The 14,898-nt window shown below is 40.8% G+C and overlaps 2 protein-coding genes across 2 annotated transcripts; both read right to left on the bottom strand.

The window, feature by feature from the left end:
- Positions 1-2,780: 2,780 nt before the first annotated feature.
- bglapl (bone gamma-carboxyglutamate (gla) protein, like) lies at positions 2,781-4,402 on the bottom strand. The gene is made up of 4 exons (XM_034582340.1): positions 4,247-4,402; positions 3,802-4,140; positions 3,567-3,657; positions 2,781-3,445 (listed from the first exon to the last, which is right to left on the bottom strand). Exons 1-4 carry the CDS (start codon positions 4,305-4,307, stop codon positions 3,343-3,345), a joined length of 594 nt encoding a protein of 197 aa, XP_034438231.1. The 5' UTR covers positions 4,308-4,402; the 3' UTR covers positions 2,781-3,342.
- A 4,558-nt stretch (positions 4,403-8,960) lies between these two features.
- LOC117759862 (endoplasmic reticulum resident protein 27) lies at positions 8,961-14,456 on the bottom strand. Its single transcript, XM_034582326.1, has 7 exons — positions 14,251-14,456; positions 13,520-13,605; positions 12,258-12,395; positions 12,048-12,164; positions 11,453-11,578; positions 10,795-10,992; positions 8,961-9,112 (listed from the first exon to the last, which is right to left on the bottom strand). Exons 1-7 carry the CDS (start codon positions 14,303-14,305, stop codon positions 9,071-9,073), a joined length of 762 nt encoding a protein of 253 aa, XP_034438217.1. The 5' UTR covers positions 14,306-14,456; the 3' UTR covers positions 8,961-9,070.
- Between the last annotated feature and the right edge of the window lie 442 nt (positions 14,457-14,898).

Raw genomic sequence — 14,898 nt, 5'->3', positions numbered from 1 at the left:
GCACAGATGTGAGAGACAATGATTTGTTTTCATATGTTTCAACATTCTTGTCAGGTTTTGTGTTTTGTATTTTTACAGAGAAAAGAAAATGACTAATAATCCACTGTATGAGACCCACTGAGATCCTTAACACATCGTTTTAAGGTGTAAAAATTATTTTATATAATTGAGACGGATAATTGTATTCAAGGAATATGTCGTTTGAAATTAGATGAATGTGCATCTGACTTGTTAAAGTTGTTCACTGTTGATGTTTATCTGGCTTGAATATTGTTTTCCCATAATATGAAATAAAAAATAAACGATTATTTACTTTGTAGGTAGACTCATCGTTTTTAATGTTCCTGTAGCAAAAAACTGATGTGTAGCTGACCCTGTGTCAAAGGTACGATGGGAGAATATTTACTGCTCTCTTATCAGCGTTATCTGAAGTGGGGTGGGACAGAACAATTATAATGTATGGAAGAAACAGGGTTGAGAGTGTAGAGTTCAGAGTTTTTACAGTAAAAAACATGGCCTTTATCGCAAAAGTATGATAAACCCTATCAACATAATCAGTATTATTTGTTCTTTTGCGTTTTTTGAATTTCTTTATTTTCAGTTTTTTTTAAATGTCAAAGACAAACCAGGCTGTGCGTGGGAAACGTCCAAGTTAGTGCCGACCACTGTAATGTCACATGTCAGGGAGCCACGTATAAAGAACATAAGATGGATTATCAATATGTCAATATGGAGGGCACACAACTAACTGTGCCAAACTGTATTACACAACAAACACGAGATGCTGGAAATGTCACACAAACACACAGACACACAGACACACACACACGTTTGAAGATGATTGACAATATACCAATACACGTGACCTATCACAGTTATTATTTTTCTGTCAAGGCACATTCAGAAGCGAGAAAGAGATATTCAAATCCCTCTGTGCTGAATATTCTGTGTACTTAATCATTACATTACATTTCATTTAGCTGACGCTTTTATCCAAAGCGACTTACAATAAGTGCATTCAACCATGATTAATCAATGGTTTTATAAATGAGTGTCGTCATTAGAACATCTAATCAGAAAAGTCTAAACTAGAATGGAACTATATTCTCCTGCCAAGTCCTTATCTGGATTATTAGCCTATGTGGATCCGCACCAAACTGTACATACATACAAAGATGTTAACACCATATATGTGTCATTTTTACATCATGATCCAAACAGAAACTGAGGAAAATGTTGAAAAATCCTGTAAAGTTGAATAACATTATGACAATTGTCTTTTTTTCCGGCCCTAAGATTTAATGGATTCTACCCTGGCCCACACTGGTTCAGTTCTACTTTACATAATGCTACTGATTGTGATGGTGCAGACTTTAAGGGGACAAATCTATTTTCATTTTGTGAGGGGCAAGTCTCCTCTTATCATAAACACTAAACACATGCTATAATAGATGTGAACTTGAAAGAGGTTCTGGTCTTTTATTGTGTGAAAAGAGAATAAAGAGGGAAGGACTGCTCCTTCAGTTAATGAGGAAACTTTGTCACCTGCAGGCTACATGTCACAAGGTGTGCCTCAGCTGGGACATCACACACACACACACACACACGCACACACACACACACACACACACACACACACACACACACACACACCTTATCTGTTCTCATATATTGTAGCCATTTTTTTTAATAATTTTAAAATCTCAAGTTTAAGAAATTAAATGAACTGAAAGAATGAGATTTAAAATAACTTGTATTGTAAAGTAATTTAGAAATATTTGAATGGAAATCATGGAAATGCAAACAGCGCAAACTATAGACCACAAGGGACATAATTAGGATAAAACTAATGAAATATTTCACACCAAAATGCAAGTAGGTGAATGGTTGACATCATGTTTTCCACACTGTCTGATAGTATCGTACATATTCTGTATCAGCTTCCAACACTTTAATGTTATGTAATGTTTATGACCAGTGAAATATTCAAACCTGACTATTCATAGATATTATGGCTGCATCATTTAATCGAATGAAAATAGTGTTTGTTTAGCATTTTACGCATTTCTCCAAAATTGTGTTTGGTTTTGAACAGTATTTATGATAAAGTTCTCTGAATCTGAACGACGTCTGGCTGCACTGCACGAGTTTGTAATGACTGAATTAGACATATTGCTTATTGCTATTGTTGGATGTCCTATGGGACATATTTTTGTTACATATGTTGTTGTATGTTTTGTTATATGACCCATGACAAATGAACATTGTGCAAATCAAACCCTCTGCCACTGCTCTCCCTCTGCTATTAGGAAATGAGGAGGGGGTGCGGCCAATTTCCCTTTCAAATCGCCAGCTGCATGTCATCAAGTCTTCAGTCATGAAACTAAATTCCCAGGTCATGCTAAGTTCGTTTGGAATCGTGTCCAGTTCAGATTTGAATCTAATGTGTAAAAAGTTGTGACTTCTGGATTTGTTTCACTGACCAACGCTGCCCTTTAGTGGCAGACACGAGAACAGCACCAAGCCAGAGGCGTGCAAGGACAATTCATGCTGAATGAAAGAGAGGAAGAGAGGATGGGGCTACTTTTACGGAGCATTAAAGATCTGATATGATACAGAATATATATCACCCTGCACGAAAACAATATAATATGTTTAATCAATATTTTTATGATAAGACATTTCTCTCTGGATTGGGTGGAGACCAAAAACAGAGCTAAAAGTGAGTGAAAGGTCACCAGCTTTAAAACCATCACAACATATTAACGACAACACAAAGATTCCACAACACAAAATAATTTATTGTTTCCAAACCCAGAGGCAATTTGTGGTTACAGATAACTGATGTGCATTTAACAACCACTGTACACTACCACTATCAATACATAATACACCTAAAACTACAGTACCTCTAAGAAGTAGTTACTACATCCACTACTCACTACAACTACTACGTGTAAAATTAAAAGCATGATATAAAAACATTAACATATTAACATACAATACATTTGCATTTGTAGCACCATTTTAGTTTTTTACCCGAGAAATGGGAAGAATATTTAAAATTCTTGTGGGCGTCTGCGTATACTTCACAGACTCGTGTTTCCATGTGCCGCTCTCTAAAAGCCTGGAAGACGCCTTTTCATACTGGACAACTAATGCTGGTCAGATTTGCAAGGATCGGTGCCTAAAAAAATCTCCATCTAGCATCATAACACAGGCCAAACCTGTTCTTTTTTGTAATTGTCTGCTCCTTTTTTTGTATTTCAGGGGGTTATTGCACCATTATCACAAAGAGGACAAAGAAAAATCTACACATGGATGAAAGAAAAAGTCTTGAACTTAGAAGGGAACAGGTCCATAGTAGGCGGTGTATGCAGCGACGATACCCGCGGTCTCAGCCATCTCGTCACAGGCCACGCTCAACTCACACACCTCCTGCAGGCTGGAGAGAAAAGAAGCTATGTGTCACTTTCCAGCATGAAAACAAGCTAACATGAGGTTATCCTGTGCAACATACAGAGTTTGTTTCGCACTGAGTTTACAATGGGAATAAAAAGCTGTACCTTTCCAGCTGCAGAGGGCTGAGGGCTCCTACCGCTCTTCTTCTTCTCAGGAGAACAGCAGCCAGGTCTCTCTTCATCACCACTGGAGAAGCTGAAGGGGGAGAAGCTGAAGGGGAAAAAGCTGAAGGGGAAAAAAGGGGGGGGAAATCCCAAACTTAGACTTTCTTGAGTTGTTTGTTGGTTACTTTGACTTTAACAATGCAAAGATTCTCTCTAGAATTTTTTTTTTGCATACCCTCAGTGCTGGCTGACTCCGATGAGGATGAGGAGGAAGAGGAAGAGGAGGCAGACGAGTCAGAGGAAGAATTGGACTCGGAGGAAGAGGATTCGGTAGACTCAGACGATGAGGACTCAGAGGATGAGGAGGAAGAGGAGGATGAATCGGAAGCTGACGAGTCAACGCTCGAGTTGGAATCGGATGCTGAGGAGTCGGAGGGAGAGTTGGAGTCGGACTCAGAGGAGGCATCGGCATCGGCATCGGCATCGGCATCGGCATCGGCATCGGCATCGGCAGTAGGTGCAGCGTCAGCAGCCGTGTCAGCATCAGGGTCCACGACAACCTCTGGTTCCACAGCTGGTGATCACAGGAGAGAGCATTTGTTAAACACACTGTATGTGCAGATACCAGAAGGTAATGTGTGAAGTGAACACCAGCAGTGATGAGGAGAGTCTGTCCTTACCTCCCATGGACCAGCACACTGAGAGAAGGGCACAGATGGAGAGCAGAGTCAGAGTCTTCATGATGCCTGGGGATGAGTTTCTTGCTGCAGACAAGTTGCTTTCTTGATCGCCTGCTCTTGCTCGACGGTTTGCTCTGTTTCCTTCCCCAGAGTCGAGGTCAATATATACAGCAGTCCACCTCCTGTGTCAGACCAGACCCACACACGGAGATAACCCTCTGATTGGACAGGGAATCAAATGTCAACGTTTCCGCTTCCACTTGTCATGAAATCTCCCTGAAACACCCACGCTGCCCCTGGCACCGAGTCCAGAAACTCATTCACCCGCACAGAGACTTGCCCAGCCGCAAGACTTTCTGGCTCTCGTCTGTATGTACAGTGCATGGAACTGTATGTCAACCTAAATATATATATATATATATATATATATATATATATATATATGTGTGTATGCGTGTATGTAAACCTTCACTTGACATACACAGCAGAAAAAGGGAAACATGAGCTATGAGTCATTTTATACTTTAAAGGATTCCCCTTCTCCATGATGCACAACAACTTTTTTAAAACACAGAAAAGACTGTGCAAATGTTCATTTGACTTTAAAGAACTTGTTGACCTGTAGCTAAACGGTCAAACTGATTTACTGAATCTTAAAATACTTCCTCTCGGCCCATTGGGTAAACTGAACAAAATGTTTTGCCGTACATTCAACGAAAACTGCCAACGTTTCTCTGTCCATCATTTTCTCAGGTCAAACCAATAATTGTTTTACTCGTCTTGTTTACCAATCCTTCAAATTCCTCCCAGTCCACCAGAGTATAAATAATGAAGCAAACCTCTTCAGGGTCCAAACTATTTCTTCCATAAAATCTTTGGATTTTAATCAGGGAGACCCGCTGAACGGCTGCCTCCTCAACAAGCTGCAAGTTGCTGTTATGCTACAACAGTCCTTGGCCCAGATGTGATCTCCCGGCCCCACAAACCCCAAACTACAGTCTGAGCCGACCACAAGCTACTAATCGAGTGACACGGAACAGCAGTGAGCCTCATTATGCGACAGAGCTTAATTAGAGTGTTGCAGAGTCCCACCAGAACCACAGTCAGTCACTATTTACAGATGCATCTCGCTCCAGGTCCCGGACAGATCCAGCGGAGCAGCCACGGCCTACCAGTGCCAACCAACGACCCAACACGCAGCCTCGCTTGATATATTTCAGCATATATACAGCTAAATATAAGAAAACCCCATGTGTTGGATGCGCAGCTTTATGCATGCGGGTTTGGATCTAGCTGTTTCAGCGATATGGTTCAAATGTGGCTGCAGCTGTGGGTTTTTGATAGAAAACAAAAAAGAAGATATTTGGAGTTCACAGCTTGGACCTAAACCATATTGCAACTTAAATACTGTCTAGATAACCAAACATTTATGCGCGGGTAACACTTCACGTATATTTATCTCGGAGTGCCCCCAAAACAGCTTAATGTATCATGTAGGCCTGCAGTGAGGAAGGTGGTGCTGCAGCAGAGTGACCTTGGTGTCCTTTGTGTTTCAGTGTCTAGCGTTATTCCTGGTTTCAGGGATTTGTCTTGGACCGCGTGCCGTGTAATTTCAATGTCTGGTCCGCTGTTCATTTTTGTGAAAACACTGTAGAAAACAATTGCAATAACATCTCAGAAGAGGCAGGAAACACAGTCTGGAGCGTCTTGGATCAGTCGCTCTGTTGTTGCTTCTTGGCAGTGAAATCCCTTCATCCAGACAATGAGTAAAGCCCACTGGTTTTTTACTGATGTTGTGGGTTTACACATTCTCTCGTCTGTGCAGCAGACACTGTCCCAAGTATACAACGCACAGGTGGCTCAGAAGCTGTTGGCCAGTCAAAACAGTGTCTTCATCCATATTAGAATATCTATATTCACCTAAGCATCACATATTATGGTACATTTTTGATTAGTAAATTGAGGTGGATGTGCCTGAGGAAGTAAAGCGGGTCGTCCACTTACCAGAAGGTCAGCGGTTTGATTCCAGTCTCCCTTATTCGTTGTGCCTAAGTGTTCTTAGCAAGATACTAAGAACAATGAAGCTACGAAGAGCTCATTAATCATGTTTAGGAAATGATGATCCTGAGTTTAGCTGAAACATTAGGAACTGACTGAAAAGGAGTCGTCACATGTGGACTCAAACAAAACCCTCCATCAGACACTGGACCTGCAGATCGGCTACAATGACAGTGGGTTAAATATTCATAAAAGAGTACAACAAATACAACTGAGAGGCTGCAACAGGAGCCAGTTCTATTGTGATGCTTGAATGAAGTGAACTGTATTTTGCCTTGTCTTGTCCTCGCCAGCTTTTCTCCTCTCCCATGATACACATGCACTATATCACTGCAACAACCAACCTTCAAATCCCCAGCTGCAGACGTGCATTCAGCATTTATTTTGAAACTGTTACCTCAGGGTGCGTGTGGAAGTTCACAGCTACACAGAGAGTTTCCTGTCTGTCATGTTGTTCAGAGTGTGACATCACTACGGTGCTGGGGACTTTTTCAAAGGTGTTTGTATAGAACACTTTTACTGCAGGACGTCCTGTGAGAAACAACGTAATGTGAATTTGAGTTTTTATAAGATTGATTATTTTTATATTTTCACCCCTGTCCACTTGTTTGTTTGTGGGCAAAGCAAGAACACATCTAACACGGACCCTTTCACTTTCTTTAATATTACAAGTCTTTTTTTTGTTTTTGTTTTTACATTGACTCTAATTTCCCAGGAAATAATGTATGGATCTGAAAATCGTGTGTGTTTGTAATGTGGTGCAGCTTGATTGAATTCAAGGGGACAGTTGGGCATTGGTGGAGGTGGAACTACTGAGTGATATTTTAGTTTTGTTATCTCCGCCAAGGAGGTTATTTTTTTTTTTTGATTGTCAGCCTGTTTGTTAACAGTATTAGGCAAAAAACACTGGTTGGATTACCATGAACGTTAGCATAAGGATTCAGTATGGGTCAGGGAAGAAGTCTTTTGTTAACATAGCAAAAATATTTAGAATCTTACTGAAAATATATCAGGCTTTTCTATGTAAATAAAATTAAAACTCAAACTTACATATTTCATAGTTGGACACAGGGGATAGTACATAGGTGCAGAGGGTTGGACCTAAAAGTGTATTTTGAATGAGATGTGAAAATATGTTTTGCTGTTACACATATATACTGCATGTACTGTATGTATCTGCTGATCAGACAGAGCAACATTTACTGTCTTCCCATGTTCGGATCTCCCAACACACAGTGACAACAGTGAAAAGATGGAGCCGTTAAACAGCCTTTTAACACAATCTAGTGTTCTGCATACTGTGTTTCAGTTTTCAGTCAAATGCACCAGGACAAACTTTTAGAAAGATAAATAACACCAGCTACAGTTTGACTTATGACCTAGTTCACCCGCTGCTTATTTATGGGACGAGTCTTACTTAGAGACCAGAAGATTTATGACATTTCCTTCTTGGGACTGAGGGCAGCCAAGTTGCTGCTCAGTCTAGCACAACGGCACAGTGAGATCTGCAGCGGTTTTCACTGTGTTCTGGAGAACAGAGAGGTTTGTGTTTGAGCAGGAGATGAAGGAGGAGGAGGAGGAGGAGGAGGAGAGGTCCTTCACATGTCACATCATGAGAAAAGCCGTCAAGGCCTCATGATCATTAATTTAACACACAGTAGCTGCAATTACAGAATACAATTGTCGGATCTTCTTTATTAGTGTTTCAACACTCACCAAGATTACACAACTAACGATACATTCATATTAAAGTTATACGCAATGACTGGGCCTAATTCTTTGATGAAGTGGCAGCAGCAGCTTATAATTTGCTCCGTTGACGGTGTAAAACTAAAACACAGTCATGTCTGTCACCCTTTGAATCCCATCATTTCACACATTGATGTAAAAGCCGTCACATCTGTCGTCCGTCTCAGTCGCAGCCCTAAACAAACTGCGACGGCGGGCAGCTCTCTGTGTGTATTTCCATCTGGTCTCTGAGAAACGTCCACCTGCCAGGCTTTCCCAGTTCCGCCGGATGTATCCACTTGGCAATTCAACACCACTAATTATCCTGATCCAAGTCTGGGCCTCGACGTTCCCATCTCCCTTGAGAGAAAATTTTTGGGACAAGCTCGGGACTTTTTCTCTCCCTCCGCCTACACACCATCTACTGTTCTTTTATAGATTTTATAGCTAAATACTTTGAGTTCATATAATTTTTTAGAAAACTGTGTGTGAGTTCTGCCTCTGATTCCTTCGTCGCTGGGGATCTTCATGTTAGTTTGTCCTGCACAGATGAAGCTTCTCACCTAATTTACACATACTTCTTACCCAGCGTGACTCACAGGAGAAAGTACCACTAACTACTGTGTCTTAACTGCCTGGGGTCGGATCTTCCCTGCCTGCTCTCTGTCAGTCTCCCTGAGGTCCTTGTGTTGTGGTCCTGACAATAACATTCGCAGACAGACGAGCAAACTGCGCCAGATCACTACGACTTGCGGCCGGTGACCTGTGGTCGGGCCACAGACGGGGCTCGCACTCTCGTAAACGGACAAAACATAACATACACAGGGTAAATAAGTGAGGACGCATGATAGACACACGCACACACGCAAACCTTCACTTAGCATTGTCTCGGTTGTGCTCAAAGAAAGAAACTGCACAGAGAGAGGAATGCAGTCGGTTTAGTTTTCTTTTACAGAAGAAAGAATTCACATCAGATGCTTTATTCGTTTATGTATCTATTTAATGTATAATAATGTATTTACATTTGATGGTTGAGTTTTAGAGCTCTGTTTTGGGTTCTGCTCCGGCCTGTTTCACGTCCTGGAAAATAAAAGTTCACATGAATTACAGCAGACAGAACAGCACTGGGGAACATATAAAACAATGCAGACTTGTAGAAATCAAGTTTATCTCAAGTTCCTCTATTTTACATTTGCACTGAAACAAACACTTAAACTGAATTTATTATTTATAAAAAAAATGTAAAAGCCTCAGGAATAAATACAGTGCATACAATGTAATTTCAAACAATTGAACACCTAGAGGTAAAATATGGTAAGATTAAAAACCTAAATTGTCCTAAGGATAAAATATCCTTATATTCGAAATATTCGAATTTCATATATATATATATATAGCTTGATTTATTTATTCATATATTTATTTTTTAGTAGATGCGAAAAAAACAGAAATAATGAACCATATTTATCACAGTACACATATTGTTAAAAGTGGAGGAACACTCAAAGGGAAAATGCTGTGAAAACTTTTCTTTTCCAGGCAAAGCTCCAGTTCAGAACTTGAAGGAAATCTGTGGAAAGTTATGACTGGACCAGAAGGAAATGAACAAAACAAACTGCAGCAGCAACAACAGTGTAATTGTTTGTGTTGCTGGTGATCTTGGTGATTTTGACGTTCAGTAAATGAACAGAAGCAGAAAAACAAGGTGAGAAACGTATTTAGAGAGGAATCCTCAGGTGGTATTCTGAAGAAGTACGAGAATCCGATAATTATGATATATAGTTTTGTTGATTATTTCTTTTTGACCTAGGTTACCAACAACAATTGTTGCTAATTTAATTCATACATACATCATCAACATGAAGTACTTTACATGACTATACTTTTTTGTTTACAATTAAAAAAAAAAGTAAAAACTGCATACAAAGGAAAGTATCTTAGAATGATATATCATTTTAACATAGTTTCTTTAGTCTGCATATTTAGTTTGACACTAAATGTTAAAATATTGGTAATATTGTATTTCTTACTCCACTACATTTATATGACCACTACAGCCACGTAGCACTTTATTACAATCAGATTACATATAACTCAGAATATTTAATATGATATGAAGGAGTCTATCACCTGACGATATATATATAGTATTTAAAATTAGCTCCACCTCAACTACAACATTAAAATGCTTCTTACATGTTGAACAGGAGAAATAGAAATGCTCATAATTTTGCCAGTTACACAAGAACCTTTACCTGTAACTGATTTCTCCAGTGTGTTATTGCTACTTTAACTTAAGTAAAACGATCTAAATACATTTTTTCACCAGTATAGATCCAGTGCCAGTTATGTAACAGATCTAATGTGATCTGAATTCACTTGTTTTCGACTGAAGGAGTCCAGACTGTGTGTCCCTCCCGGCTGCAGCTCTGTGTGGTGCAACACAGCAAATTAGTGACAGAGTGAGGACTCCTGTCTTTTGTGTGACAGATAAAAAGAGCTTTTCTTCTTCAACCTCACTGGTGAAGCCTTTCTCCTCAAGGCCAAGGGAGCAGTGTTCCTGTTTTACTTTTACTGAACATTTTCTAATTTGGTTTCTTTCAATTTCTTGCCTGTGCTGCTTATTTTTAATTCAATAAACGGTGTCACTCTTTTTTAATCTACGTGTCCGGAAAATAGATCCCCTCAGTACAATCACTAAAATATCTTAATCATATGTTGCAGGTCAAAAACATCTAATCAGGCAAATCCTGGCCGCTCACCTTCAGTTCTCCTCGCAGGAACGACTGGCAAAACTCCCTCACTCCTTCGGTAGAAATCTCTCCCACAGGAAGGAGCCACTTCATGTCCGAGCTACCGTCGTAGATGCCAACTCGTGGGAGGTCTTGAGACTTGATGCCAAAGTAGCCGAGTGACCGAGAGTTGGACTTCACGGCTCCATTAATCAGCACAAACAAGAACTGGAACACAGACTCAGACTTTAACCTATTGTACAGTCAATCAAGTAACTGCAGATATGAAACTGCTTCCAGAGTTTTATGAAAACCATTTGGTTTTCGTTGGATTTGTGATAGAATATGAAAACACAGGGTTTCTGCATAATTTATTAAATTTAAGTTTGAAATTAAATGTGGTTTCATAATTGTCTGTCCATGTCTGGACTTAGTTATGTGAAAGAAAATGGATAGATGAATATACCAATTAAAATTAAAATAAATTAGTTTTTTGTACATTATGAGTCAATGTGCTCCTTGACAGCAGTTTTCCCCACAGCCAAAATTTTTTAACTTCCACATTAGGCAAGAAAAAACTGAGACCTAAATCGTTTTAGAGGTAAATTAATTTTGATGCATTACAGACCTGCACTTACTATAATTAGACACGTCATAGCCCTGCTGTTACTCTAGTGGTCATTCTCACCTTGCCTGTAAACTCAGGGGCCAGAGCTCTGAGTTGCTCCTTGAGCTCAGTAAATTCTTTAGTCCCCCTGTTGGCGAAGAGCAGGAGGTGTGTCTTCACCTCCGAGTTGAACAGGCCCACTGCCGACTGAGAGGAAACAGAGGGTTAGGACGGGTTAGGACATGATCACATACACACACACACACACACACACACACACACACACACACACACACACACACACACACACAAGAGTTTTTAATCACTCTCTCTCTGATCAGACCTGTCAGGTTAAAAATGGGTGGGACTACAGTGGAAATTTATGATGTCACAAATCTCGTGTACCAGTAAGAATGATGATAGGTCAACAGGTCATCCCGCCCTAACGGGTGCTACTAAATTAACAGGGAAATGGAGCCGTCAGTCAAATTCAATTTGTCCTCACCCACATGTGATTTAATGGGGACAGTGAATTTGTATCTGTCTTCATTTGTCCTCATAGCATGTTTTTAAATGAAGTAAGGCTTTGATAGAAGAGAGGACAGGAAGAAAGTCAGAAGCTGTTGACTCCATGCAAAGCATTTATACGTCAGTGATGAAGACATGGCGGTCCTACCACTTGGTTGTATTCTGTGATGTATCGGATCTCATTGACGGTGATGAAATTTACGAGACCATCAGCGTCCAGCTTCTTGGCGTCCGCGACAACAAGATTGTCCTGGTGATTATCCGCCTGGATCACACGACACACAGCCACATCGTTATCACCATTAGACTGACGGTACATCATCAACGTTGGATGATGAAAAGTGATGATGTGAAATACCTTCCTGAAGATGGTGATGGTGTCTGAGGAAAGCTTGTAGTCGGCCCACACCTCCTTCACTGTGCAAATGGCGACAGGGACGGACTCGACGCGCTCTGCAGCTGCAACAAGCTCCTTATACCCATGACTCTCCTCTCCCTGAGAAACCAGAGTGAAAGACAGAGTTACAGAAGGGAACTGTTTAACTCTCTCATCTCATCACGTATAATCGTTCACTCTTTTTTCCCACAAGTTGCTTTTCTTTCATTATTCCACATATATTGTAAATCAGTAATATCCTGCTTTGCCAATACTGCATTTACAACTGGTTTGAAAACCGAAAGATTTAATATACAAAAGAAGATGATCTTAGAGATATGATGTATTTGTTTACATCAAAAGTACCCAGCAGTAAATTAAGAAGTTTAACTAAGCTCCACTTCAACCAGTTACAATATCAATATACTGCTCACGTGTTCATGCATCAATAATATAATAACAATTATATAACACTTAAACAATGATGGGAACCAGTCTGCTGCATAATTAGTATTTTTGATACTTTAAGTACACAGACAGAGACGGAGACGAGGACCAAATAAATACAGTGGACCAGGAAGCTGACTCACAGAAGGTGAATCATGTCTATTTCTGAGTATTACATGAGCTCTGGCACTCTGTTTTATTATTTTGCAGCCTGTAATATGTGTTCATTCCCAATGAGTCACAGCATCAATATTTTGGTCTCTCCTAGCCTTCATGATCCAACCATCCTCATGAGTTATCCTCGTGTGGCCTCCTCCTCTCTCCTCCCATGAACCTTTCCCCTGCTCCTGCACTTGTTTATGCGAGGTTCAATGGAGCCAATCCCACAAGACTGCAGATATGCATGTGTTTCCTGTCGAGTGGCCGGCCATCTTCCCCCGGCACACTGCGTCTGGCCAAAGGGCCCGCCTCTGTGGGCCGGCCAGCCGCCCTCGGTCCCTCGCAGCAGCAGCAGCGGCGTTGCCAAAGGTGTGGCCACAGGAAATACATCCTTCTTTGAGATCTATTCGTGACAGCGGCATCACAGAGACCAGGCTGCAAACACAGGCTGTATTTTGGGAGCTCTCACAGTCAGATAAAGATAATCTGTCTGATCATGGTGTGCCGCATGCATGTTAACATAGTAAACCGAACCATAAAACAGTGTCTGTGGGTTTGCTTGAAAAAATGTCTGGAGGCTTATTTTGAGTGCAGGTTTTTTTTTTTTTTCTCTACGTGTGATTGGGATCTTGTCTGACCTCCAGAAATCCGATGACCACCACCTCAGCAGAGTCGATGAAGGCCTCGGCAGCCTTGGTGTCATTCAGCTGAGGAAGAGCAGTGTCTAAGGAAGAATGAGACACGTCAGCATAGTTCGGACCTCACAGTCCCAGTCATTGTGTCAATAAGACTAAGAATATATTTTATGATTTGTTGCTTAAAATTGAGCTGAATTGAATACCTTTTATTTTAGTTCATTCATTTTTTTGCCATGGATTTTTATGAAGCACTTTGTAACCTGGTTTAAATAAGTGCTATACAAATAAAGCTATTATTATTATTAATACATTATTATTATAAAAGTCTACACAGTGTCAGCAAGTCCATATGCTCACAGGTATCTATGCTCCTTCACGGAGGGCAAGGCACATTTATTTGTACAGCACATTATCACACCAAGGTCGTTCAATGTGCTTCACAGAAATAACTGAAGCATAAAAGTACAGATCAATAATCTCAGTTTAGTATGTCAGCATGCTAGAATTCCCAGGGTAGTACAACACACAAAGTACAGCAGAGGCTGATGGGAACATTTTTGCATTTTGCCGCAATTTGATCATTAACCAGAATATTGATTTGTGGAGCTGCGTTGTTAGCAGGTCACAGGAAATGATCATATCCAGGTTCATCTTCTACATTTAAAGCCGAGAAGAGCCGAGATGATAAGTTCAGAAAAACAGGACAACAAAGTGTAGTTAAATCCGTTTACCTTTCTTTGCAAAGGCAGAGGAGACCAGGAAGGTGAGGAACAGAGTGATCAGCATGTTTCTGGGGATTCGACCGACCGACAGGCTGCAGCTAAAACAGAAGAAAACCCAGGAGAGGTCAGAAGACTTTTGTAGCTGTTCGACTCGTGTCACCTCTGCTCTGTCTCTGTCTCACGCCACATGGCAGCAGCAGCCGCAGCCGCTGCAACTCTCCTGGAACGTGATTGGAGGCTTCGTGGGAACCAGCAAGGTGTTCTTGATAGGTTTGGGTGGTGGGATGTAAGACTACGTGTCGCTGTTCGACAGGAGACAGGTTAATGTGGTTGTGTCTGGCGCTGTATGGACACATTTAGTCCTGCTGACCTCTGGCTTTGTGAATTCAATCTTTTCTCTTGTCTTGACGAGTCTTGTTTGAAGCATTGTCTTTACCTCTTTGCTCTCAAATGTCCTGAGTGTGTTACATACATGTGTATGTGGGTGGGAGTCTCTGCAGGAATAGCAGCTTGGTTAATGTGCATGTTTCAACACCAGGCAGATCTCAGGTACAGAGAGGCCTGTGAGACAGACCTGAGATTAACTGGGCTGCAGTTAGGAACATTCACCACATGAGGGACACAACTCCTGCCTGATCTATGCCATCACCCTGTAAA

The sequence above is a fragment of the Hippoglossus hippoglossus genome, chromosome 1 (genome assembly GCF_009819705.1).
Source record: "Hippoglossus hippoglossus isolate fHipHip1 chromosome 1, fHipHip1.pri, whole genome shotgun sequence".
Classification (NCBI taxonomy): Eukaryota; Metazoa; Chordata; class Actinopteri; order Pleuronectiformes; family Pleuronectidae; genus Hippoglossus; species Hippoglossus hippoglossus.
The sequence above is the reverse complement of the archived record's forward strand: the minus strand, read 5'-3'. Positions and strand labels throughout refer to the sequence as shown.